At 42.9% G+C, this 25,973-nt stretch overlaps 1 protein-coding gene and 1 pseudogene across 2 annotated transcripts; one reads left to right on the forward strand and one right to left on the reverse strand.

The window, feature by feature from the left end:
• Window positions 1-12: 12 nt before the first annotated feature.
• ZNF582 (zinc finger protein 582) lies at window positions 13-24,192 on the reverse strand. 2 transcript variants are annotated; one of them, XM_045440304.1, is made up of 5 exons: window positions 22,244-23,920; window positions 20,888-21,014; window positions 20,562-20,657; window positions 1,715-1,785; window positions 13-116 (listed from the first exon to the last, which is right to left on the reverse strand). In XM_045440304.1, exons 1-5 carry the CDS (start codon window positions 22,250-22,252, stop codon window positions 108-110), a joined length of 312 nt encoding a protein of 103 aa, XP_045296260.1. In that variant the 5' UTR covers window positions 22,253-23,920; the 3' UTR covers window positions 13-107. The 2 variants fall into 2 exon arrangements, with proteins under 2 accessions (XP_045296260.1, XP_045296259.1); XM_045440303.1 differs by lacking the exons at window positions 13-116; window positions 1,715-1,785 and adding exons at window positions 10,565-13,873; window positions 23,929-24,192 and having other exon boundaries at window positions 22,244-22,332.
• On the forward strand, window positions 14,065-15,997 carry LOC123578432 (annotated as a pseudogene).
• Window positions 24,193-25,973: the final 1,781 nt, after the last annotated feature.

Consider the following 25,973-nt stretch of genomic DNA (forward strand, 5'->3'; position numbering starts at 1 on the left):
TCGTAAAGGGAGATACAGCCATCAAAAGATACTTCAATGAACGAAAAGAAGTCAGTTCAATGTTTTGCCAATAAACTGTAGAAGTTGAATTCACATGTCTGAATTCTCTATTCCTTCTGTTCTGAAATCAAAGGAGTGAATATGGAAATATACTGATATTGTTTTCAGTGTTTGAGTGCTTTCATAATGTTTCAAGAAAACTCAAACTAGAGAAATGGCTCTCAGGGACAATATGGCGCCCCCAGAAGACAGTGGGCAATGCCTGCAGACACTCTGGTTGGCGCCACTGCGATAGGGGGCGCTATTAGCACCTAGCGGGTAGAGACCACAGATGCCGCTGACCGGTCACCTGTTCACAAGACAGCACAACGAACAACTATCAGCCTCAAATCGCCTTCGTGTTGAGCTCGGGAAATCCTGAAACATTTTTCTCATGGAATCATTCCAAAATGACTAACAGAATCTGTGCTAGGAATTATGGGATTTGTGTATCATTCTTAAATATATTGAAGAAGCAGCTTCATCACTGTCCAAATGTTTCCTTATTCGGTCAGACTCTTTAATACAGACTTATTATTATCAGCTGCACAATTTCCCATGACATCGCACTAAGTGACAAACTCTTTTATTTCTGGGCACTTGAGGTTGAATAAGATACCTTTTTTTTTTTAAGTTTAGTTTTTAATTTTTATTTTGACAGCACAAGCAGGGGAGGGGCAGAGAGAAGGGGAGACAGAATCCCAAGCAGGCTCCATACCATCAGCGCAGAACCCGATATGGGGCTTGAACTCACGAACCGTGAGGTCATTACCTGAGCCAAGATCCAGTGAGTTCAACCACCCAGTTGAACATCTAGTTGAACAAGATATCTTTAGGGACATTCTTAGCTCTGCCAATTTATGGTTTTCAACAACTCACGCACTCTGACTAGTCTCACCTAGCTCATCCCCAGGCACACTCTTTCCTTGTTCCCGAGCACTAGAATGCTGATGGGCGATAAACCAGGCTCACACAGATGCGACCCGTTACCCACACGTATGGCTCAGCATCACATCTGATCTTGGGTCAGGCATCCATCTGGGCTGGATGGAGGGACTGCTGGGCAATGCCTCAAATTCCCAATGCCAACTCCAATTCAAAAGGTCCTGAACCTGAGACCTTCTGTCTTAGTCCATTCAGGCTGCTATAACAAAGTACCACTGGTCAACTTCCCATTACGTCCTCACGGGGTTGAAGAGGACCAGGGATTTGTCTAGAGCCTCTATTATAGGGACACTAATCCCATTCACCCTGACCTAATCACTTAGTAAAGGTCCATCTCCAAATACCATAACATATGAATTGGGGGGATACATTCGGACCACAGCAGAGACCAACCAACACCACGGCCCATCTTGTCTAACTGGGAAACCCTGGTCTGTAGGTTACCATTAAAGCATTGTTATGTGTGGTTCCTTTAGTCCATCAAATCATATTTCACATAGGAGTCTTTCACGTTTCCCTGAAGCAATGCGTTTCTGCAGAATTGAGTCCATAGGAGAGTCTACGTCATGTGGATACATGAACGCAGGTTCAGAGAGAGAGGGATTCTTAGCGATGGCTCAGGGCCTTTTGATCTTTTCATGCATGGGTGAGACAGGAAATCCAAGGAAGTTGTCCTATATTCATAAAAAATGAGCACAGTTTGAGGAAGGGGAAAGAAAGCATGACTCACCTGGGCCATGGCTTTCAGAACAGCAAGGGCCAATGAGTCATCCAGCCTCCTCTCCTGGGGAAGGGTGAGTCCTGAAAGGGCAAAACCAGGGAGGGAAGAAAAAACATGAGCGGTCAGCCTTGCCTCCCAGAAGGACAGGTTGCAATTCTCTTCCTCCCTCGTCTGGTGCCAGCCTTCTGGTGTTCATGAAAATTTTGGACAGACTTCTAGGACGTCCCTCCCCACCAAAGCCTGCTCCTCCCATGCTGCATGCCCTGTATGATTATAATTAAGCTACTAATCAGCTGACTTTGAGTTACCAAAAGGAAGATTAGCTTAAATGAGGCTGACTTAATCAAACAAGCCCTTTAAAAGCAGAAGTCAGAAAGAGACACACTCCTGCTGACCTCAAGGAAGAAAATCAGTGTTCTGAACCACTGATGGAGAGGTGTGGCCCCCGGGAGCTGTGAGTGACTCTGGTGGGCAGCCAGAAAGAACATGGGTACCCACGATTGTAAGGAAGTGAATTCTGCCAACAACCAGTAGCCTTGAGAGAGAACCCTCAGCTCCAGATAAGAACTTCAGTGTGGCCAACACGCAGACTGTAGCCTTGTGAAACGTTGAGCAAAGGATCCAGCTGAGTTATGCTCACTCCCATGGAATTGGGAGATTGTAAAGGATTGTTGTTCTAAGCCTCTGAGCTTGTGACGGTTGATCAAACAGAAATAGAAAACTAATACATTGAGGTCGATGGGGAGATTGGGGTCATATCTCAGCCATCCCCAACCCCAGTGGAAACATCTCCAGCCCTAGTGAGGAAACAGGGATGGGACGGCCCGCCCACTGCTGCTCTCCAAAATCCCAAGTTCCTGCTTCAGCAGGAAGGATGCATCCAGATGACCATGCATGCCCAACGTGCTAATGGGGCTCCAACTGGGGAGCCCTAGGTGGGGCTCCAAGGACCAGAAACAACCTCATCAGAGCAGCATGCAGGACGAAGCTTGCCTCCCCCGGCAAAGGAGCAGGGCACGAGCCGAAACCACGGACAAGAACAAGATAACTGCATAAACTGAGAGAATATAAAATGAGCATGGATTAAAATGCATGAAGAGATCAAGGAAGAAACAAGTCACACTACTGAAAGGAAAACAAACCAACCAGAGGATGTTGAGAAAGAGCTAAATACAAATTCTAGAAAACCCTGTAAAAGTACAGTTCCTGTGGCTAATTTTAATTGGCTGGCACTCAGAGTTCATTGCCACATCGTCCTGGTTGGACTTCCTCTCATGAATAGGCTGGAAAAGTAATTTTCCTGCTCTGTGCACAAAGCACTCTGAACAGAAATAAGATTCCACCCTTTAGATGCCCTTGTGTGACATTTGGATGACAGAGGCAGCATCTCCTCCTGCTGTGGCTACCAAAAGGTGGTGGCAGAGACAGCACGGCTGGGGTCTGAACTCCGCGTTCCACGCGTCTGTGGCAACAGTGAGTGGTGGTTTCATCATCTTACTTTCTTTTTTTTTTTTAACGTTTTATTTACTTTCAAGAGAGAGAGAGAGACAGAGTGCAAGTGGGGGAGGGGCAGAGAGAGAGGGAGACACAGAATCCGAAGCAGGCTCCAGGTTCTGAGCTGTCAGCACAGAGCCCGACGTGGGGCTTGAGCCCGCAAACCGTGAGATCACGACCTGAGCTGAAGTTGGTTGCTTAACTGACTGAGCCACCCAGGCGCCCTGCGTCATCTTACCTTCTGACCCTGGATTGCAGGTAAAGCAGCATGTGCTTGAAGTTGGTGGTCCCAGAGGCAGCCCCCTGCAGCTCGACCTCTGGACCGTGGCTGAGGGAGCACACGTTTTGAAGGTTCAGTTTTGCCACATTTGGGGAGGCACTTCTGGAGACCTACCTTGCAAAGTCAGCTCTTGTGACCCTTCTAACAATTTTATAAGTGCCCACTTCCTGTATTTTATATGTTTAAATACGTTCATCTCATACTCCCCCACACCTGTCAGAATGGCTAGGATGAACAACTCAGGCAACAAGAGATGTTGGTGAGGATGCAGAGAAAAAGGGTCTCTTTTGCACTGCTGGTGGGAATGCAAACTGGTGCAGCCACTCTGGAAAACAGTATGGAGGTTCCTCAAAAAACTAAAAATAGAACTACCCTATGACCCAGCAACTGCACTACTAGGTATTTATCCAAAGGATACAAAAATGTTGATTCGAAGGGGCACATGCACCCCGATGTTTACAGCAGCACTATCAACAGTAGCCAAAGTATGGAAAGAGCCCAAATGTCCATCAGTTGATGAATGGATAAAGAAGATGTGACTATATATATGTATACTATATAGTATATATACTATACTGTACTATACTGTATACTATATACTATATATACTATATAATATATACTATACTATATACTATATATATTATATATATATAAATACATATAATGGAATATTACTCAGCGATCAAAGAGAATGAAATCTTGCCATTTGCAACAATGTGGATGGGAATAGAGTATATTATGCTAAGTGAAATAAGTTAGAGAAAGACAAATATTATATGATTTCACTCATATATGGAATTTAAGAAACAAAACAGATGAACCTAGAAGGGAAGGAAAAATAAAATAAGATAAAAACAGAGAGAGACAAACCATAAGAGACTCTTAAATACAGAGAACAAACCGAGGGTTGCTGATGGGGTGTTTGGGTGGGGGGATGGGCTAAATGGGTGATGGGCATTAAGGAGGACACTTATTGGTATGAGCACTGTTATATGTAAGTGATAAATCACTAAATTCTATTCCTGGGATCATTATTATACTACATGTTAACTAACTTGGATTTAAATTAAAAAAAAATACCTTCATCACACACACACAATCTTAATACTGATCTTAAGAGATTAGAGGGGGATAAAAAACAAACCAGGATTTCAAGAGTAGAGAGGCCAGGTTATTCAAAACAACCCTCCCACTGAAAACACATTTTTAAAATAAAATTCACCCCCAAAATCTTAAGAGCATCAAAGTTCTGAAAAAAAAAAAAAAATAGCCAAGGCTTACCAGCCCAAATGTAAGGAAACTTGGGCTACAAAGTCAAGAGTACCAAAGATGCTTTTTCCTTGAGAATCCATCCTCAGCTCAGATGACCTCCTTGTCCTCGGGTAGGCAGAAAGGTGTCACAAGCCCAAGACTATCCAAGTGGGATACCTAACGGAAGAGCCTCCTTACAGTGAGATGAAGTCACAAGGGACTACTTAGGGGAAAGGTGAAACAAGTAAACCTTCCCCAGCCCTCCCCAGGAGGGCTGCCCTAGCACGGAGAAACGTAGTGGAGACAACGGGGGAGAAGGAACGTCTGTGCAGCTGTAACCACACGCCAGCCCCAACACGTCACCTGGTGTCTTAGTCCGTTAGCGCTGTTATAACAAAATACCACAGACTGGGTGGCTTATACACAACAGAAATCTGTGTCTCACAGTTCCAGAGGCCGGGAAGTCCAAGATCAAACGCTGACCTTCAGTGTCGGGAAGTAAATTCTTCTACTGTTCAAGCCATCGTATTCTGGAGTCTCTCACAGAGCAGCTCAGCCTGAGCTCCAAGACAAAAGTAAGGTCAGCTTGAGAGCTCTGTAAGCATTTAAGGAAAGAATTTAGGACGAAATTCTGAAAAGTCTTGCCAAACAGATGTGCGGTTTTTTCCCACAATGGCTTCCCCCTTCCTCCCTCACCTAGGCTGCTGTCTCTTCATCATCAAAGGCTATTCCCTTGCACCAACAATCACACCTGGCTTAGAATTGCTGAGCCCTGCATATAGGAAAATGAGTCAGACCTGTATGCTATTGCTGTTCAAAACCTCAAGCCCAGTCCCTTGAGAGGACATTGATACAGAGAGGCAAAGAGAATGGCTTGAAGAATCAGGGAGGGAAAATTTCAGAAATTATTCAGACTGGTCTATTTCCAGCATTATAAGTCTGAAACTGTTGATTCCCAGAGTCAAACACTAGCAGTTCCCTGGAGAGTCATGATGGAGAAATTATGATGCTCCAGATGACAGTCAATGAATTTTGAGAGGAAGCTCTTCACCAACAATTTGAGACTCCTGTCACTCTCCAATTTGTCCACATCCCTCTGGGTAGATATGTGTGGGAGTACGGAGAGAGACAGGGATTGGCCACCCACACTCTGCTCAAAGATGGCCGCATCCTTGTGGCTATCCTGGTGTGAAAAACCAACATTTTTAGTTTTAAAAACTGAGAGACCACATGGCCCTGAGGGGAGAAGTATGTGAAGGGAAGGAGGCCACTGTAAAGAAACTGCAGATAGCCTTAACGTATTGAGTCCAATAATAGCAAACCAGTTAAATTACCTAAGGTCCATAGAATCATGGACTAAATACTTTAAAAAAGTATTTAGTGTCCATTGACAGATGAATGGATGGAGACGTGGTGTGTATATACAATGGAGTATTACTCAGCAATAAAAAAGAATGAAATCGGGGCGCCTGGGTGGCGCAGTCGGTTAAGCGTCCGACTTCAGCCAGGTCACGATCTCGCGGTCCGTGAGTTCGAGCCCCGCGTCAGGCTCTGGGCTGATGGCTCAGAGCCTGGAGCCTGTTTCCGATTCTGTGTCTCCCTCTCTCTCTGCCCCTCCCCCGTTCATGCTCTGTCTCTCTCTGTCCCAAAAATAAACGTTGAAAAAAAAAAAATAAAATAAATAAAAAATTAAAAAAAAAAAAAAAGAATGAAATCTTGCCATTTGCAGCTACGTAGATGGAACTGGAGGGTATTATGCTAAGTGAAATTAGTCAAAGAAAGACAAATATCATAAGACTTCACTCATATGTGGAATTTAAGATACAAGACAGATGAACATAAGGGAAGGGAAGCAAAAACAACATAAAAACAGGGAGGGGAACAAACCATAAGAGACTCTTAAATATAGAGAACAAACTGAGGGTTGCTGGAGGGGAGGTGAGGGAAGGGAAGGGATAAATGGGCAAGGGGCATTAAGGAGGACATTTGTTGAGATGAGCACTGAGTGTTATATGCAGGGGATGAATCACAGGATTCTACTCCTAAAATCATTATTGCACTGTATGCTAGCATACATGGATGTAAATTTAAAATTTTTTAAATTTAAAAATTAAAAACAAAAGTATTTGGGGCACCTGGGTGGCTCAGTTGGTTAAGCAACCAACTCTTAATTTTGGCCCAGGTTATGCTCTCACAGTTTGAGCCCAAGTCGGGCTCTGCACTGACAGAGCGGAGCCTGCTTGGGATTGTCTCTCTTTCTCTCTCTGCCCCCTCCCCCACTCATTCTTTCTCCTCTCTCTCAAAATCAATAAATGTTAAAAAATGAAAGTAATCTTTGCAAATTCTTTCTGACCAGATGCAATTTAAATACAAGGATTTCCTGAGAATACGTTCATTGTTGTGAATGTTTAACATTAGATCATGGATGTTTTTCCTTGTTCTGGAAAACTTCAAAAATATTATCTTTATTAACTGTATAGTATTCTACCACATGGGCAGACATATTAGATTCTAAGATTTTCCCAGTCATTCTTGATTGGAGGGCACTCCTTTCCCACAAGATCTTACTTTTCCCAGACACCTGCTTTGGTTCCAAATTTTTCACAGGTGGCATAGGACGAGTCCAAACTCCAGCGCGGCCGCCTGGGCTTGGGAATGGTGGCTGCACCAATATCTATGATGTCATGAAGTAAGTGTCTTCTATCTCTGATACTGCTTTCTCTAAGGAATTCCCCACCTTGATTCAACTTCGATGGGGCTGGAATATATAGAGGACCATTTTCCTGCAGGCACTGTGTTTGATGAAAGATTTTAGAGTGACATAGACCCAAGTGCAAACACCAAACTCAACCACTCACATCCTAGCTTTGTGTTTTTCGGCAAGTCACTTAACTTTTCTACGTCTGCATTTTTTTCTACAATAACGAAAATATAATTGGGCTGCAGGGTTACTGCGGGGAACTATGATTACTGATATTAAAAGAAGAGATGAATTAGTTATACCTTTGAAGACTCAAAGCCCAGAAATGTAGTATTCTGAGAGAAGGGAAGGGAAGAGGATAGAAGGACTTGTTTTTGAATCATGAGGATATACTGCTTATTCAAAAATGTTCAAGTTTTTTTAAAAAAGGAATAAAATAGAACAATTGAGAAGTACTAATTAATATTTAGAAGAAAATTTCCTTGGGCTAAGAAAAGACATGAGACTATCTCCCCAGCATATCCTACTTGAGGTCCTGAATTCTTTTTTTTTTTTTTTTTTTAAATTTTTTTTTCAACGTTTATTTATTTTTGGGGCAGAGAGAGACAGAGCATGAACGGGGGAGGGGCAGAGAGAGAGGGAGACACAGAATCGGAAACAGGCTCCAGGCTCTGAGCCATCAGGCCAGAGCCCGACGCGGGGCTCGAACTCACGGACCGCGAGATCGTGACCTGGCTGAAGTCGGACGCTCAACCGACTGCGCCACCCAGGCGCCCCGAGGTCCTGAATTCTAAGGATGGAAACTCTTGCCAAATGCTAGGACAGAAGCAATTACTGTGGTAGGCAGAATTATGGCTCACCAAAGAGGCCCCTGTCCTAATCCCAGGAACCTGTGGATATGTTATGTTGGTAGCAAGGGGGAATTAAGTTGCAGATAGACTGAAGGTTGTCAATCAGCTGACCTTAAGATAAGATTATCTTGGATTGTCCACATGAGCCCAGTATAATCAGGAGATTCCTTAAAGGTGAAAGAGGAGGCAAAAGAGTGTTGCAGTGTTGCAGTGTGAGACACAGCGAACTATTACTGGCATTGAAGACAAAAGGGGCCACACCAAGGAATGCAGGCAGCCTCTAGAAGCTAAAAGAGGCTAGGAAATGGTTTTTCCCACAGAGCCTCTGGAAGAGAACACATCCCATCAATACCTTACTTTGGGGGGCGCCTGGGTGGCTCAGTTGGTTGAGCGTCTGATTTCGGCTCAGGTCATGATCTCGCGGTCTGTGAGTTCAAGCCCCGCGTCGGGCTCTGTGCTGACAACTCGGAGCCCGGAGCCTGCTTCGGATTCTGTGTGTCCCTCTCTCTCTGCCCCCCCCCCCCCCACTCATGTTCTCTGTCAAAAATAAACATTTTATAAAAATTTAAAAATACCTTGATTTTGGCCCAAGAGATCTAATGACCTAACCTATTTCAGACTTCTGCCCTCCTGATAATAAATGTGTTGTTTTAAACCAGTAAGTTTTTGATAATTTGTTATAGCAGCAAAAGGAAACAACTCTTTGAGAGAGAGAGAGAGAACTTGAGTGGGGTAGAAGGGCACAGGGATAAAGAGAATTGCTAAGTAGGCTCCATGCTTAGTAGAGCCCAATTTGGGGCTCAATCCCATGACCTGAGCTGGAATCAAAAGTCAGATGCTCAACTGACTGAACCACCCAGGCACCCCAGAAACAAAAATACCTACGTAAGCTAAGAAAATCATATTATTCAGAAAAAAACTATAATCCCAAGAATGTTCTACAAGCCAAAAACATAATTTGTGAGGGCCCAAGAAAGTTTTGGACATACAAGCATTCAGAGAATACAAATACTCAATAAAACAGCCTAACAAAATAGGATTTGAAATAAAACTGTTACGAGACAGCAAAAAAGATGAAAAGAAACAGCAGCCAGCAATGAATGTTACTCTCCCTGAGGATCTTTAAATTTAAATGGTTATCATGAATGGGTCTGGCAGTAAGTAACGTTGAGCATCAAATAAGTAAGAGAAAAACTAAAAGCTTTGGATTAGGTTCTTATTAGGTTAGTGAAATGGAGGAATTGTGAAATCGGCTTGCAGGAAAGAAAAAGCAAGAGTGGTCTCTTCTTGAAGGAAAGTGGCAGAGAAAATTAACAATGGGTGAGAAAGTGTTAACACTGCTCTCATTCTGTGGCACCTGGGACCCAAACAGGGTGGCTCAGTTGGTTGAGCTTCCGACTTTGGCTCAGGTCATGATCTCATGGTTCATGGGGTCGGGCTCTGTGCTGACCGCTCAGAGCCTGGAGCCTGCTTCTGCTTTTGTGTCTCCCTCTCTCTCTGCCCCTAACCCACTCGCATTCTGTCTCTGTCTCTCTCAAAAATAAATAAACATTAAAAAAAATTAAAAAATACTGCTCTCATTCTGCCCAAATAATAATTAAGAATGGGGAGATGATCACTACCCTAAGTACAGTGTTAAGTTCCAATTTAGCAAAAGGAATGATCAGCCAACATGAGCAAAGGAAAGCCCAAAATAAATCGAATACACACTAAAATGAAAGGAATCAAGTTGAAATTACACCCAACACGAATTTCTTAACAGAAAAAAGACTCAGTTTCTTAAGTTTTTAATTTATTTTGAGAAAGACAGAGACAACACAAGTGGGGGAGGGGCAGAGAGGGAGAGAGAGGATCCCAAGCAGGCTTCAGGCTGCCAGTACAGAGCCCCATGCAGGGCTCAAACTCACGAAACCGTGAGATCATGTCCTAAGCCAAAATGAAGAATCAGACACTTAACCCACTGAGCCACCCAGGTTCCCTCATATTTTCAATTTTTAAAAATCAGCAATTTTTAAAATAAGAAATCACTAAAATGACAGGGGTTGAAAATAATGGGATGGGTGAAAATATACCAGGTAAACAAAGACAAATTACTATTAGTAATATTACATGGTATGGAAATAGAATGCTAAAAGGATTACAGTAGGCCAGGGTTGACAAACTTTTATTCTAAAGGGTCAGTCAATATAGGCTTTGTGGCCATAGTCTGTGTTGCAACCACTCAGTTCTGCTGTCGTAGTGTAAAAACAGTAGACAATATGGAAATAAATGAGCATGGCTGTGTTCCACTAAAGCTTTATTTATAAAACAGGTAGTGGGCCAGATCTGGTTTGTCAACCACTACACTTGGCAGAGTTAGGATATTATATAATGATAAAAGGTAGGATTCATAAATAGGGGTTAAGTTGTATGTTTTTATAGGTCAAGCAACATAAATTAAAAAGTAAAACTCTCTGGAAATTCAAGATCTTGGTTTAAAAAATTCAATTTTAGAAAATTCTGATCCAGTATACAAATTATATAAGAACATGGAGAGTTTTATCATTATAATCCACTGGCTTACACAGAATCTTGTACCTAAGAAAAGTAGAATATATATATTCTTTTGCAACGTTACAGAATATATACAAAAATCAATCCTGGAATTAGCCACAAAGAGAAATGTCAAATTCAAAAAAAGTACTTTCAGCCACGTTTACCCATCATAATAAAATAAAATTTGAAGTTATGTAATTTAGGACGCTTTTGGCCACAAGTTTACAAAATACCCAACTAAAAGTAAGTTCAGCAGTGAATGGTTGTTTCTTTTACACAAGGCTTCAGAGACGTTCCAGAATTGGCCTGATAGTTCAGTGTCGTCAGGGCTCTGGGTCAGCTTCTCTGAGCTCCTCTGTTCTCTCCTCTTGGTTCCAACATGGCTACAACAGCTCCAGGCATTATGTTCTCATGGGAAAATGTTTAAAAGCAGATGAAAAGAGAGGGAGTCTTCCTAATGTTCCGGTCTCTTCTGAGTAAGGAAAATCTTTCCCAGAAGACTCTACAGACCCCTGGAACATATTGGCCTTACCCTGGAACAAGAGCCACCCTGAGCTGCAAAAGAGGCTGAAAAGTTTGCATCTGTTAGCTTCAGAGTCTAAGACCAAGACACAGATGCTGCCAATAGGAAAGGGAACTGGGTATGGCCACTATGTAGGCGACTGACCCCTCTGTTCGACAGAAGTTATGAAAGATAATCTAGAACATGGGAATTGAGAAATATTATCCTAAGTGTAGTTTATTCCTGGGCCAGGAAGAAATAAAACTGAGACTACTTTAAGATAACCACTTTCTAATTTCATTTTTTTTTTCTATTAATTTGTTCTTTCTTCACGTGGGTGTTTGGTATTCTCTTTTCTGGCTTCTCAAATAGTATGTTTAATATATTTGAGAATAATCGTTCAGGTTTTCACACTTTGCATGCATTTAAAGGCTATAAAAATTCTTCTAACTTTAGCCACATCCTCCAACTCCTAGAATATAAATCTCTCAATTGTCATTCTTTTCATTACCATTCATAATCATTTGCATGATTATTTCCTTATTAACCCAAGAGTAACGGGGCACCTGGCTGGCTCAGTCAGTAGAGCATGTGACTCGATCTCAGGGTCATGAGCTTGAGCCCCACATTCTATGTGGAGCCTACCTTAAAAAAAAAAGAAGTGGAACCCAAGAGTAATTTGGCTTTTTTTTTTTTTTTTCTTTTTGATTTCCAAGCAAATGAAAACTTTTGGCTGTTAAAAAAAAAAAAAAAAAAAAAAAAAAAAAAAAGTTTGGCTATTGTTAAATTTGTTACAGTGTGGTTAGAAAATATGGTTCTGGGAGTACCCGGGAGCTCAGTCAGTTAAGTGTCTGACTCTTGATTTTAGCCCGGGTCATGATCTCACAGCTGTGAGATCAAGCCCCGCAAGAGGCTCTGCATTGGGCATGGAGCCTGCTTAAGATTCTCTCACTCTCTCTCTCTTAATCCCTCTGCGCCTCTCCCACTCACTCTCTCTTGAAAAAAAAAAAAAAAGGACAGAAAAGAAAGAAAATGTGATTCCAAAATGTGTTAGAGGCAAAACTTTTTCCAATCTTCCCTTGCTTTTTTGATAATCATGGAGTAAACAATTTATATCCATACACTTGTTCCTCATTACAAATCTTATGATTCAGGATAAAGGATGGCTTGAATGAAGGCATTCTCATCCGTATTACACTCTTCAAGTCTTTCTCCAAAGTATAAGGGCTAAGCTGTGATGCCTAAGCTAATGGGCTCTCCCCACTGCTTCCATTTATATGGTTGCTTGCTAACATAAATTCTCTGATGATTAGTAAGGGGTAAGTGCTGATGGAAGGCTTTTCTACATTTATTATATTCACTTGTGTTTCTCTATTGTGCATTCTCTGATGTTGAGCTGTTGCTGAATCATGGTGTGTAGTCCTCCCACATTCCTTATATTCACAGGGCTTTTCCTCAGTATGAATTACCTGATGTTGTATCAGTTGCGAGCAATGACTGAAGGCCTTCCCACATTTCTTACACTCATATGGCTTCTCACCCGTATGAATTCTATAATGTACCGTGAGATGTGAGACCCGTTTGAAAGCCCTACCGCATACCCTACATTGGTAGGGTTTCTCTCCAGTGTGAATTCTCTGATGTTGCTTAAGTTGTGAGCTCACCCTAAAGGCCTTCCCACATGCCTTGCATTCATAGGGTTTCTCACCAGTGTGGATTCTCTGATGACGAATAAGAGTTGAGCCTTGATTAAAGGCCTTCCCGCATTCCTTACATTCATAGAGTTTCTTGCCTGTATGAACAGTCTGATGTTGAATCAACTGAGACCGATGACTAAAGGTCTTCCCACATTCCCTGCATGCATAGGGTTTTTCACCAGTATGGATTCTATAATGTACTTTAAGATGTGAGATCCTATTGAAGGCCTTGCCACAGTCCTTACATTGATAGGGTTTCTCACCAGTATGAATTCGTTGATGTTCAATCAGCTGTGAGCTTCGACTGAAGGCCTTTGCACAGTCCTTACATTCATAAGGTTTCTCACCAGTATGAACTCTCTGATGTTGTATAAAATTTGAACCAGAATTGAAAGCCTTTCCACATTCATTACATTCATAGGGTTTCTTGCCAGAGTGAATATTCTCATGTTGTATTAATCGTGAGCCATATTTAAAGGCCTTGCCACATTCCTTACATTTATAGGGTTTCTCATTAGTATGAATTCCTTGATGATTAATAAGGAAGTCTTCCTGCCAGAAATCTTTTCTACAGTCATCATATCCATAGGGCTTTTGTCCAGTATGAATTTTCTGATAAAAAGGAAATGATGGTGCTTGTTGGTTGAAAGTAGACATTTCTTCATCATTGACTATCACTGGACTCAGATGTCCATCTGAACTTCCCTGTTGTCTGCATTCCCAATCATCTTGGAACCTTGAGCACGCAAGACCATAACTTGCAAGGCTTTCCATTATCTCCCACTGTGGTGACTGTACCTCATAAATATGCTGCTTTGGAGAGGATACCTTAGTATCATACCTGGAGTTCAATTCTGGGGGGGGGGGGGGGGGGGGGGGGAGAAAAAAAAAAGCATGTGTTTTTTTCCCTTTTCCAGAAAAAGGAACTTCTATAGTAAAACCAGAAAATCCAGACTCATGATTATACTTATAAGCTCTTGAATGTGGCTAGGCAATTAGAAAACAGATATGCAAAACAGAAAGAGAGGAAACACCATAAATTGAGATGAAGTAGTCAGAAGGAGGTTATAAGAATAGCTCTAAAATGTTAGTGTGGATCAGAATCACCTCTGAACCATTTTTTTTTAATGTTTATTTATTTTTGAGAGAGAGAGACAGAGCAAGTGGGGGAGGGGCAGAGAGAGAAGGAAACAGAATCTGAAGCAGACTCCAGCTCTGAGTTGTCAGCACAGAGCCCGATGTGGGGCTCGAACTCATGAACAGCGAGATCATGACCTGAGCCAAAGTCGGACACTTAACTGACGGAGCCACCCAGGCACCCCATCTCTGAACCATGTTTTTTAAAAAGATGAATGTTTCAGGGTGCCTGGGTGGCTCCGTCGGTTAAGCGTCCGACTTTGGCTCAGGCCACGATCTCGAGGTTCATGGGTTTGAGCCCTGTTTTGGGTTCTGTACTAACAGCGCAGAGCCTGCAGCCTGCTTCAGATATGTGTCTCCCTCTCTCTCTCTGCCCCTCCCCTGCTCACTCTCTTTCCCTCTCTCTCAAAAATAAACATTAAAAAAGAAAAGGATGTTTCTGTGGAACCCTAGAAACATAAACTAGAGTGACAAAGAAATCACTGGTTGCCTGGGGCTGGGTGTATGAGCAATTGTGAGGGAAAGTGCACAAGGGAGCTTTTCAGGGTGATGAAAATGTTCTCTAGCCTGTGCTGACGGTTACACAAGTATACACATGTGTCCATACTCACCAAACAGTATACTTCAAATGCATGCCATTGTACTGAATGTAAATTATACCTCAATAAAGTGGATTTTAAAAAACGATGGGGAGGGGTGCCTGGATCTTCATCTGGCCGGAGGGACACGATGACGCATCTGCCTGCCAGGGGAGGTGGCAGGATGGGGGGCTGGTCGCACATGTCCACTGAAAGTTATAGTAACACAGTTATGGTCTTCTGCTGTGATGCTTTCTACCTCTGAAGTTCAGCTGAACACACGGCTTAGACCTAGTGTCTACTAAACCCGTCTCTTCTGGACCTTTACAGTGCCTAAATGTGACCCTGGAAAAAGGAAGGTCTTGTTCCTTGTTTAGAGGATCAGGCCCCAATTGAATGGAGGTGGCTTCTTCCAGAGCAACATTCTTTGCTGCTGATTCAAATTGTGAGGCAAAGTCGAATGATGTAGTAGGTCCTCATTTTACCTGTCACATGACTTCAGCTGCAGTGGCCTGTTTTACTATACTCACAGCAACCAATCCCATTTGGCTAAGAAAGAACTGGTTACAGCTTGATACAAGGAACTATGAAAAACAAATGGGTACTTTTTAATGTGCTCATAAAGTGTAGCAGACACATGCCCAAAGAAGACTTTATAGGAGGAGGTCAGCCTCGGGTAGTGGCATTTCACAGAACTTTATTCATTTGGTTATTTGTAGAAGTATTAAGCAAAAACTACTAGAATAAAAAATGAGTTTGATAATGGAAGATGATGAAGAGTCTGTGAAAGAAATACCAAATTTTGTGGGAATGATGCTGCTGTCCTCTCAAAAACTTGTGCTATGGAGCACCTGGGTCGCTCAGTTGGTTAAGCATCTGACATTGGCTCAGGTCATGATCTCACAGTTCGTGGGTTCGAGCCCTGCTTCGGGCTCTGTGCAGACAGCTCAGATCCTGAAGCCACTATAGACTCTGTGTCTCCCTCTCTCTCTCAAAAATAAATAAACATTACGAAAAAAAAAAAACAACAAAAAAAAACTTGTGCTATAACCATACAGCATTCATGTAAAATTGTAAGAACAAGACTAGGTGAAGAGGGCACCAAGTACATATAGATATTTTTTCCAGACACCATGTGTGGTTGTTCAGAAGAAAGGTTTTGGGTCTCTTCACTGTGGTCTAACAACTCTAGTGAGACAGATTCCAAATACCGTCATTATGATGGCGACCTATGAACTGGTGGCTGACCTACTCAACAGTTAGCAACATCTGACTGCCATCCTATAAAGGACAATCAAAAGATTGCACTGGAACATGGAAAATTGAAGCCAGCTTGGTAGAAAGAGAAGACTAGTTTGGGAACATGGAACTATGCCCAAATGTGAGTTTGGTTTTAGGATTAAAGTAATGACACATTACTTGCTTTTTGGGCAACGTGGAAAGAACCTTGGCTGCCTCTAAGGACAGGCCATTAAAAACACTGTCTCAAAAAAACAAAAAACAAAAAGCAAATGCAGCCCTTGGGTGGCTCAGTCATTTATGTGTCCAACTCTTTGATTTTGGCTCAAGTCATGATCTCACAGTTTGTGAGATAGAGCCCCACACCGGGCTCCATGCTGACAGTGTAGAACCTGCTTGGGATTCTCTCTCCCCCTCTCTTTGCCCCTCCCCTGCTTATGCACTCACCTCTCTCTCAAAATAAAAAAAATAAACTTAAAAAGAACTGCAAAATAGCAACAATAATATGAGATCTTCTGTATCAATTTCATGTTTTCGTGAGCAGCCTGGCAGAGTATTTTAAAGTTTAACCAATGGAACAGGACAGACAGGCCAGAAATAAACCCCCATGCATAAGATTAAATGATCCTTGATAAGGGTGCCAAGACCTCATGATGAGAAAAAGACAGTCTCTTTAACAAATGGTTCTGATGAAATTGGCTACCCACATAGGGGAAAAACCTCATGACATTGCATTTGGCAATGATTTCTTAGATAGAGTACTAAAAGCCCAGGAAAAAATAGACAAAAATAGACAAAATAGACAAAAATAGACAAAAGCAAAAATTGACAAATGGGACTACATCAAACTTAAAAACTTTCACTATGAAAGGAAACAATCAAAAAAGTGAAAGGCAACCTTCAGAATAGAAGAAAATATTTGCAAATCACATATCTGATAAGGGGTTAATATCCAGCATATATAAAGAACTCTTCCAATTCAACAACAAAGCTACCCTATTAAAAAACTGGCAAAGGACTTGAACAGACATTTCCCCAAAGATATACAATTGAGCAAGCATTTTAAAACATGTTCAACATCACTAATCATCAGAGAAACACAAATCAAAACTACAATGAGATATTGCCTCAAAGCCATTAGGATGGCCACTATCAAAACAAAACTAAACAGAAAATAACAAGTGTTGACGAGGATGTAGAGAAACTGGAATCCTTGTGCCCTGTTGGTGGGAATGTAAAATGGTGTGATCACTACAGAAAACAGTATGGAGATTCCTAAAAAAATTAAAGTGGTGCCTGGATGGCTCAGTCGATTAAGTGTTGGACTCTTGATCTCAGCTCAGGTCATGATCTTGTGGTTTGTGAGCTTGAGACCAACATCTGGCTCCCTGCTGGCAATGCAGAGCCAGCTTCAGATCCTCTGTCCCCCTCTTTCTGCCCCTCCCCTGCTCGTGCGTGCACATGCACGTCCTCGCTCTCTCTCTCCCCCTCAAAAATAAACATTAAAAATAAAAAAGAAAACGGAGAAGGGTGGAAGACCACAGGGTGATAAAAATATGAGGGAACTAGATAATCGTGATATTGCACAACACTGTGAACGTACCAAATGCCAATGTACTACACACTTTACAATGGTTAAAAAGGTGAATTTTGTTATGTATAGCTTACCATGATTTTTTTTTTTTAATTAAAAAGAGAAGGGGCAAAAAAAAAAAAAAAAAAAAAGGGGCACCTTGGTGGCTCAGTTGATTAAGCGTCCAGCTCTTGATTTTGGCTCAGGTCATGATCTCACAGTTCATGGGTTCAAGCACCACATCAGACCCTGTGCTGACAATACACAGAGCCTGCTTGGGATTCCCTGTCTCTCCTCTCTCTGCCCTCCCCCTGCTCTTTCTCTCCCTCTCTCGCTCTCACAAAATTAATTAATTAATTAATTAAAAAAAAAAAAAAGAGCATTGGGTGTCTGAGTTGGCTCAGTCGGCTGAGCATCCAATACTGACTCGGGTCATGATCTCACAGCTTGTGAGTTCAAGCCCCATGTTGGGCTCTGTGCTGACTGCTCAGAGCCTGGAGCCTGCTTTGGATTCTGTGTCTCCCTCTCTCTCTCAAAAACAAACATTAAAAAATTTTTTTTTAAAAAGAGCACTTTCCAGAAAAATATAAATTACCACAATTGACTCAAGAAATGCAACAGGTGAATGTTTAGATTCAGTATTCAGAACTAGGAAATCTATTCATATAATCCAGACTTGACAGATTAAAAAAGAAAACTTAATATGAAAAGGTGGATGCTTCTTTAACTAAATATCTCTATCTCATTCTTGAATCTAATATTATGCTTCATGAGAAGCCACTTACAATATCCCTATTAAGGTTAAGAACAAGATTAGGACATAAACTACCCCCATTAACATTGTTCTGGGGGTACTACGTAATCAGCATCTTCGTCAGGCAAAAGAAAACCCAAGTGGTATAAAAATGCAAAAACATTATCACCATTTGCAGATGATATGATTGACTACTTGGAAAATTCAAGTATTACATGAAAGCTATTATAAATAATGAGAAAATCCAGTATGTTGGGTTAATTACAAAATTAATCTGAAGACATGAATGGCTTTTGCCTTATATAAAACAACCAGTTGAACTGTAATAGGGATGCAAGGCCCCCATTTCCAGTAACAGCAATAAATACATAATACCTAGGAATAAATATAATATGAAATGGACAAGACCCATATAAATAAAACTCTACAACAACCAGGAAATGGACATAAATGAAGGGAAAAGCCTATCATTGTTCTTAAATAGATAAAATCGATTTAAAAAATCAGTTTTCCCCTCAATTAATCTAGAAATTTACTGTGATCTCAGTAAGAATAATTACGTGGTTATTTTTTAAACCAGATATTCTAATTCTAAAGTTCAAATGGAAAAACAAATGAGTATAGTCAGGAAAATTCTGAAAAATAAGAATGAGGAGGAACTATCCACCAGATATTTAAAACCTTCAGTAATTAAAACAATATGGTATCGGTCACGTAGTTAGACAAAGAGATTAACGAGACAGAAACGAAAGTCCACAAATGGATCCAGAGGTAACAGAGCAGATGATAAAGGTGGCTAGGGAAATTAGTGGTGAAAAGATAAAATCAGTTAACAAATGCTGTTTGAATAACTGGGTAACAACCTGGGAAATAATGTGAAATCACATCTTGCACGAAGAATAAACACCACAGGAATCATTAAGAGCACCATAAATATACTAGAAAAAAAAAATCACAAGTGACTCATTTTATAATGTCAAAGGGGGAGGTCTTCTTTAAACATGATGTAAACCCACACACCTAAGAAGTAAATAAAACTCAGCACATCAATCAAACATATGCTGTCAAACTAAAATGACAAAACAAAAGCAAAACTGACATTATGGGTGTGGTTGGCAGAGTAACGGCCTCCCAAAGATCCCCATGTCCTAATCCCCAGAACCTGTGAATATGTTCACACATACAGCTGCACACATCGTCTCTCCTGATGCTCACTCCACACTTGACCTCACTCACTCCCCGAGGCCAACTACCACTTCAACGTGGACGAATCTTCCACATCTGAAGTCACTCTGGCTGCTGTGTGAACAAAACACTTCAGGGGATGAGAATAGAAGCAGAGGGATGGGGAGGAGGCTACTGCAATAGTCTAAGCCAGAGATGACGGTGGTGTGGGTGAAGTGGTTAAATTCTGGACGTATTTCAAGGTAGAGCTAACAGGATTTGCTGACAGTCTGGATAGGTATGCGAGAGAGAAAATCCAAGAATGCTTCGAGAGTTTCTTACTTGACCAAGTACAAGAATTGAGTACCCTATTGCTAAAGTGTGGAAGAAAGAGAGAAGGGCGGATTGTTAGGATCAAGGACTCCTCACTGGAAAGTTAAATTCATAGCGCCCCATGAACAGTGAGGTGGACATGATGAGAAGGCAGTTGGATAAGTATGTGGAGTTTAAAGGAGAAGTTGAAGACGATGGAAATGTTCTGAATCTGCACTGCGTCCCGTAGACACAAGCCAGCCAGAGTGGCTATTGGATATTTGCAATGGGGCAAGTGCAACTGAGATACTGATTTTTTAAATGTGTTTAACTGCAATGAATTTGAATTACAATGTGCACATGGGGCTCCACGATGGACAACATAGGTATGAATGGTATTTAAAGCACAGTAATAGAAAAAAATATATAATAAAGCAAAGTAATGGAGAAGGTTCTGAGGAATGAAAATAAACAGGGAAGAAGAAACCCAAGTCTGAGCCCCAGGTGCTCCAACATTTAAAGAAAGTGAGAAGATTCACCAAAGGAGGCTGAGGATGCTTTAACCAGGTAGGCAAGGACAAGAGGCAGTGATAACCCAGATACACAGAGATGTCTCAGGAAGAAAGGAACCACCTGACAGGCTAGAACAGATGGTAACTCGGACCTGGCCTCTGAGTCGGGCACCTCGAAGGGAAAATTTTCCAACTCCAAGCTCCTGCTTCCTCGTGCACCCACTAGACGGGTATATGCAGCGGCTTCTCTCCTCCCACACAGGCTTCGCTCACCTGGGCACAGGCCTCCTGCTGCTGCTTTCTCCACCATCCAGGGCTCCTTGCCTTGCTCCAGGAAGGAGATCACATCAGGTTTGGAGATGGCGAGACCTGGATGGGAGAGAAAACATGCCACCCAGTTATGGCGTGGGGCCCCCAGAATTCAGATCCAGGATCTGGTCACCGAGCAGGAGAGACCAGAGGAGGCCTGACAGTCCCCTGCAGGTTGGGGAAGATACAGTGTCGGCCCATGGAGCTGTTTTTTGACCACTGAGAAGGTACCCGGAAATTGATAAGGAAGGAACGGATAACATCCAAACTAATACACCAGGTCCCCTTACCCAGTGAGACCAGGTTGCTGTACGTCTCCAACATCACGTCTCTGTACAAATCCCTCTGAGCCGGTGCCAGTCGTTCCCATTCTTCTTGGGAGAAGACTACGGCCACATCCCTGAACAAGTCTGACTCCTGAAACAACAGGCAGGTTTGTTATCTGCAAACTTCAAGGAAATGTTTCTTGATGGGATGAGAGGAGACAGAGGCGGTCTCTGCAGGAATGGGGTGCTCAGGTGAAAAGGAGGCTGGGGTGGGAGGCCTCCAATGTGAGCAAGTGACAAGAGAGGGTGGGCATGAGGAAAACAGTGTTGAAATGTTGTTGAACATTCTTTTTACTACAAACCAAAGCTCTGTACACAGATCTGGGAGGAAAATTAAAAGCCAGCTAAGTGGAGTTTTCCCCAGTGTGACAAACTTTATAAAATAGCATGCTGCCCACTCTGTCCTTGGCATATAAAAATTCTCAACTAGAGAAATTTCAACTTCTATGCAGCAACAACAAACCAAACCAACAATTTCTGATAGACTTACCCCCAAATGTTTTACTGAAGAAATGTTTCTATCTTAGAAAATAGGATATTTGTATAAATTGAGAATTAGTTGAAGATACAGGTTCATCATGATGTCAACATATCAAAGCATTCTTCCTTAGGAGAAAACTCTTAAATTAAGATTATTTTCATTAGCTATACAATTTTCTACCAAGTGAAAAAATGACTCAACCGTTCTCTTATTTTGGAGGCAGAGGTTGGATCAGATCTCTGAAGGCTCTTCGAAGCTCAGACTACCTAGATTCCGAAAAATTCATCCATCGGGCTGGTTATCTCACAACCCCCACATCTGCACTTCTCTTGGTCTTAAGCTGAAGAAGCTGTTGAAGAATGATCCACATTCAAATGCTCTGTTCAACCTTAAAGTGGACCTTACTTCTGGTGTCTAACCTCTCAGATTCCCGGCGAAGCCTAAGTTATACACCCAGTCATCAATCCCTCCCACAGCAGGAGATCGTGCCTCGCCCTGAGATTGAAACCAACCAAGACCAGTTCCCATGCTTTTCCGTGTCAGTTATCACAAGTATTCATTTCTATTTCATCCACCCTTGGTTCTCATTTTATACAAGGAAATGGATCCCTGCTCTATCTAGCCTCCCGGCACAATATCACACTATCACATGTGGAATGCTGTACAGAACGAATCCATGGGCGGTAGTCAGAGTAGAGGGGGCAGTGGGAGAGGGTACTAGCTACCTGGTCTTTTTAGTCCCTAAAATGGGAACCTCTGAAAACCAGATTCTTGGATGAAATCCAGGTGGGAAGCTTCAAGATAAAGAAAGCAAATATTTACACAACTTTAAGACTCACAAGGGACATGACTTTTAGAATGTCATGGGCTGACTGGTCCTCCTCCTGGTTCCTCTCTTGGGGAAGGGCAGAATCCTGAGATGGCAGAGCTGGGGGAGGAAAGAACAAACATGAGAGGCCAATTTTGCCTTACAGCTCCCAGAATGCCGTGGTTACAAGTCCCTGCCTTCTTATGCCCCACTCCCCACAAGAATTGGAGTTGGATCACAGTGGCCCTTACCCAACTCCAGGAAACACAGCATTAGCTGTTGCCACGTGACAGGGAACCAGTGACCCTTTCTCTCCGATTTCCCCTAAATATCCAGAGAATTCCACCTTGTTACTGATGCAAATCTGTGGCTGGGAGCTCAGTCCTGGTCCAGTGATTAAGGCCACATGGTGTCTCAAGGACAAGAAAGACTGTTCTCAGACCAGGGAGCACAGCCTACCTCATCAGCATCAGCCCAGCCCACAATGAAGCCTTCCCAAAAACAGACCATCTAACTCTCTCATGCCCACCTTCAGAGGTCTCCCTGGCTCTTTACCCAACTTCCAAACTCACCAAGAACCTTACAGCCCTACCTAAAGCCTAGTGGACATCACTTTGTGGACCTTGCCTTGAGTCAATAAAAGGGGTGTGGGTGCAGTGGGCAAATCATTACCATCACATACATAGGCCTCTGTACAGAGACATAGCAGCGAGCAAAGCTGTGTGCACAGTATTTACTGAAAAACAGAACAAAAATTAGTATCTAGCAGTCCACAAGTAGGCAAGTAGTTGAATCACTTTTGGCCCAGCCGTATGATGGAACACCAAATAACTATCAAAACTGATGGGGGGGCAACATTAACTTATAAGGAAAGACATTCACAAGCAGTCTCTTTATACAACATGAGAACATTCCGGAAAAGAGGTCAAATCCACCCTCCTACTGGCACATGGGCTTACAAAACCAACTGGAATAAAAACATCCAAGTATTAAGAATCATGTCATTTAACCACTTTGTGAGTTCATCATTAAACGAGTACTATTGTCGAAAGGAACTTAGAACAATGCCTTGCATGTTACAAATATTTAATTCTAAGTAATGTGTACATGAAACCATTGGTAACATGTCATAGGAGTCTTTTTTTTATTATTATGACCACTGTTTTAGCATTATCTGTAATAGCTTTGTAATATTTTATTACAAGAGTGGCCCATGATTTACCCAACCGTTTCCCCACTATTGGACAAGGACTATTTTACAAGATCATCTAAAATGTTCTCAAAGTTCAGTCTCCGCTTCTAAACTAGTGGTGTTAAATCTTTTGAAGTTTTGCAATTCTTTGAGAATCTTATCAAACAAGACTCCATCCCAAATTTAAAAAAAAAAGGGGGGGGGCACGAGTAAGAATGACTGTAAAACATCCACCAGCATTTCCAGGAAGTCGGGTCCCTTTCACACCCACCTAAGTGGTCCACAGATGGGGGCTGTGAGCCGGGACGCGGAAAGGAGGCGCTCGCTGGGGGGGGGGGGTGGGGGGGGGGGGGTGGACGGGTGCGCCGCGGAGGCCGATGGGAAATGTAGTCCAGATCCCGGAAAGCCGCAGACCGACGCGGGGGCGAGACGTTCCGGTTCTTCCCAGGCCCGAGAGCCGCCCGGCCGTGGCGCCCGCTCCCGCACGGACCCCGGAGAGCCTGGCAAGCTCCAGAGCCCCTCACCTGCCTCCTCTTCGAATCCAGGTGCCACCGTGGCCGCGCTCCCCGCAGGCCCGGGTGCGCTTCCTCCTCGGTATCGGCGGACCCGCCGCCTGAAGCCGGAAGATGGCGCAGGCGCACAACGCCCCGCGGACGCTGCCTCGCGAGTGGGCCAACGCCGCAGTCTCTTCTGGGAAACGTAGTTTCTGGGCGCAGAGGCACAGCCAGGCCTCAAAGCCGGATCTCGCAATGTTTCTGGGTGGGCGTGGCTCCGGTGTGCCTCGAGGGAGCGTGTTCAAGTCCCCACGTGGCTGCGGGCGGGTTTGCGCATCAGGTGCTTAGTGTGTGTGCCATCGCGTCTTGCGTGGCCGTTGCGGTGTGTGTCGTGTGGTTCGGACCTGTCGTTGGGTCTGACTGGGACCATGCCACTCCGGGAACACGCTTGTGTGTGACCGTCAAAGTGTCTCATTCGTTACATCATCGTTTCCGCGCGGAGCGGCCACTTTACCAGAAGTTTCGGAAGGAGAAAAACTCGCGAGTTTATCCGGTAACTAACTTTGAACGTCATTACATATGTTGAAATAAATGTAGGTTATGAAGGAGAGTGCGGAATAAGCAAAAACGTTTTTAAGTTTATTTTTTTAATTTTTTAATGTCTGTTTATTTTTGAGAGAGAGGCACACACAGAGTGTGAGCGGGGGAGGGGCGGAGAGAGAGGGAGACACGGAATTCAAAGCAGGCTCCAGGCTCCGAGCTGTCAGCACAGAGCCCGATGTGGGACTCGAACCCAGGAACCGTGAGATCATGACCTGAGCCGAAGTCGGAGGCTCAACGGACTGAGCCACCCAGGTGCCCCTGTTTTTTATGTTTATTTGTAATCTCTACAGCCAACTCAGGAGGCTTGAGCACAAGACCCCAACATCAAGCGTCGCATGCTCTTCCCACTGAGCCACATGGATGCCCAGCAAAAATGTTTTAAACAAGATGACAAGGAGTTTCCGCTTGTGGGGGACAGCTCTAGGCCGAGTCCCCCAGAACCACAGGCAGTTGGACCTCTGTGTGCAAAAGTTTGAAAAGCTCCTAGACCTTACGCATCCCCAAACGGCGTGGTCCAGTGTGGTCGAGCTTCCCATGTCCTGGATGCTGGTCAGGCGGTGTGAGGCCTGATCTCTGAGTGAGGAAGCCTTACTCTGCCCACGCGGTACAGTTGTCCTTGAGCTGGCCTGGAGTCCAGAGCTCCTGTCTCTCCAACTGGTCTTGTTTCCCTCACACCATGTAATCTGTTATCTCTTTTGAATCATTTCATCTGACATTTGCCCGTGTCTGCATTGTTGCACATCTCAAGATGTCTGCGCCTCCAAGTTAACTTAGAAATTTAACTTAAACCCGATAAAAATGCCAATACTGTTTTCCCCCTTGAAAATAGATAAGTTGATAAAAATGTCCAAATAAAAAAAAAAGAATGCCTAGGAATAGGAATGCTCCGAAAAAGAAAAGCTGAGAAGGTGTGCTAAACCTGCCAGATAGTAAAACATTCTAAAAAGTTTCCATAATTTATTTTTTTAGTGTTTATTTTTATTTTTGAGGGAGAGAGAGAGGGAAACAGAATCCAAAGCAGGCTCTAGGCTCCGCGCTATCAGCACAGAGCCCAACACAGGGCTTGAACTCACAAACCGTGAGATCATGACCTGAGCTGAAGTCAGACGCTCAACCGACTGAGCCACCCACGTGCCCCAAAAATGGACTTTTTAATAAATAACCTTGGGGAATAACTGGATAGTCATTTAGAAAAAAGTAAAATTGGGTTCATACTTCAAATCATGCAAGAGAATAAACTCGAACAAATTGCTCAGAGGTCTAAATTCATACAAGTACCAGAAACGTACAGAGTTGAATTCCATTGCAGCCTGGATATGTGAAAAGACTTTCTAGCAATGATACAAAAATCCAGACTTAAGACTGCTACCTTTGAGAACGTAAAACTAACGCACTTTTGTGTGGCAAAATACACCGTAAGCAAAGGTTAAAGACAAATGACAGGCAGAGAATGTTTACAACCTTGTATATAT

The sequence above is a fragment of the Leopardus geoffroyi genome, chromosome E2 (assembly GCF_018350155.1).
Source record: "Leopardus geoffroyi isolate Oge1 chromosome E2, O.geoffroyi_Oge1_pat1.0, whole genome shotgun sequence".
Classification (NCBI taxonomy): Eukaryota; Metazoa; Chordata; class Mammalia; order Carnivora; family Felidae; genus Leopardus; species Leopardus geoffroyi.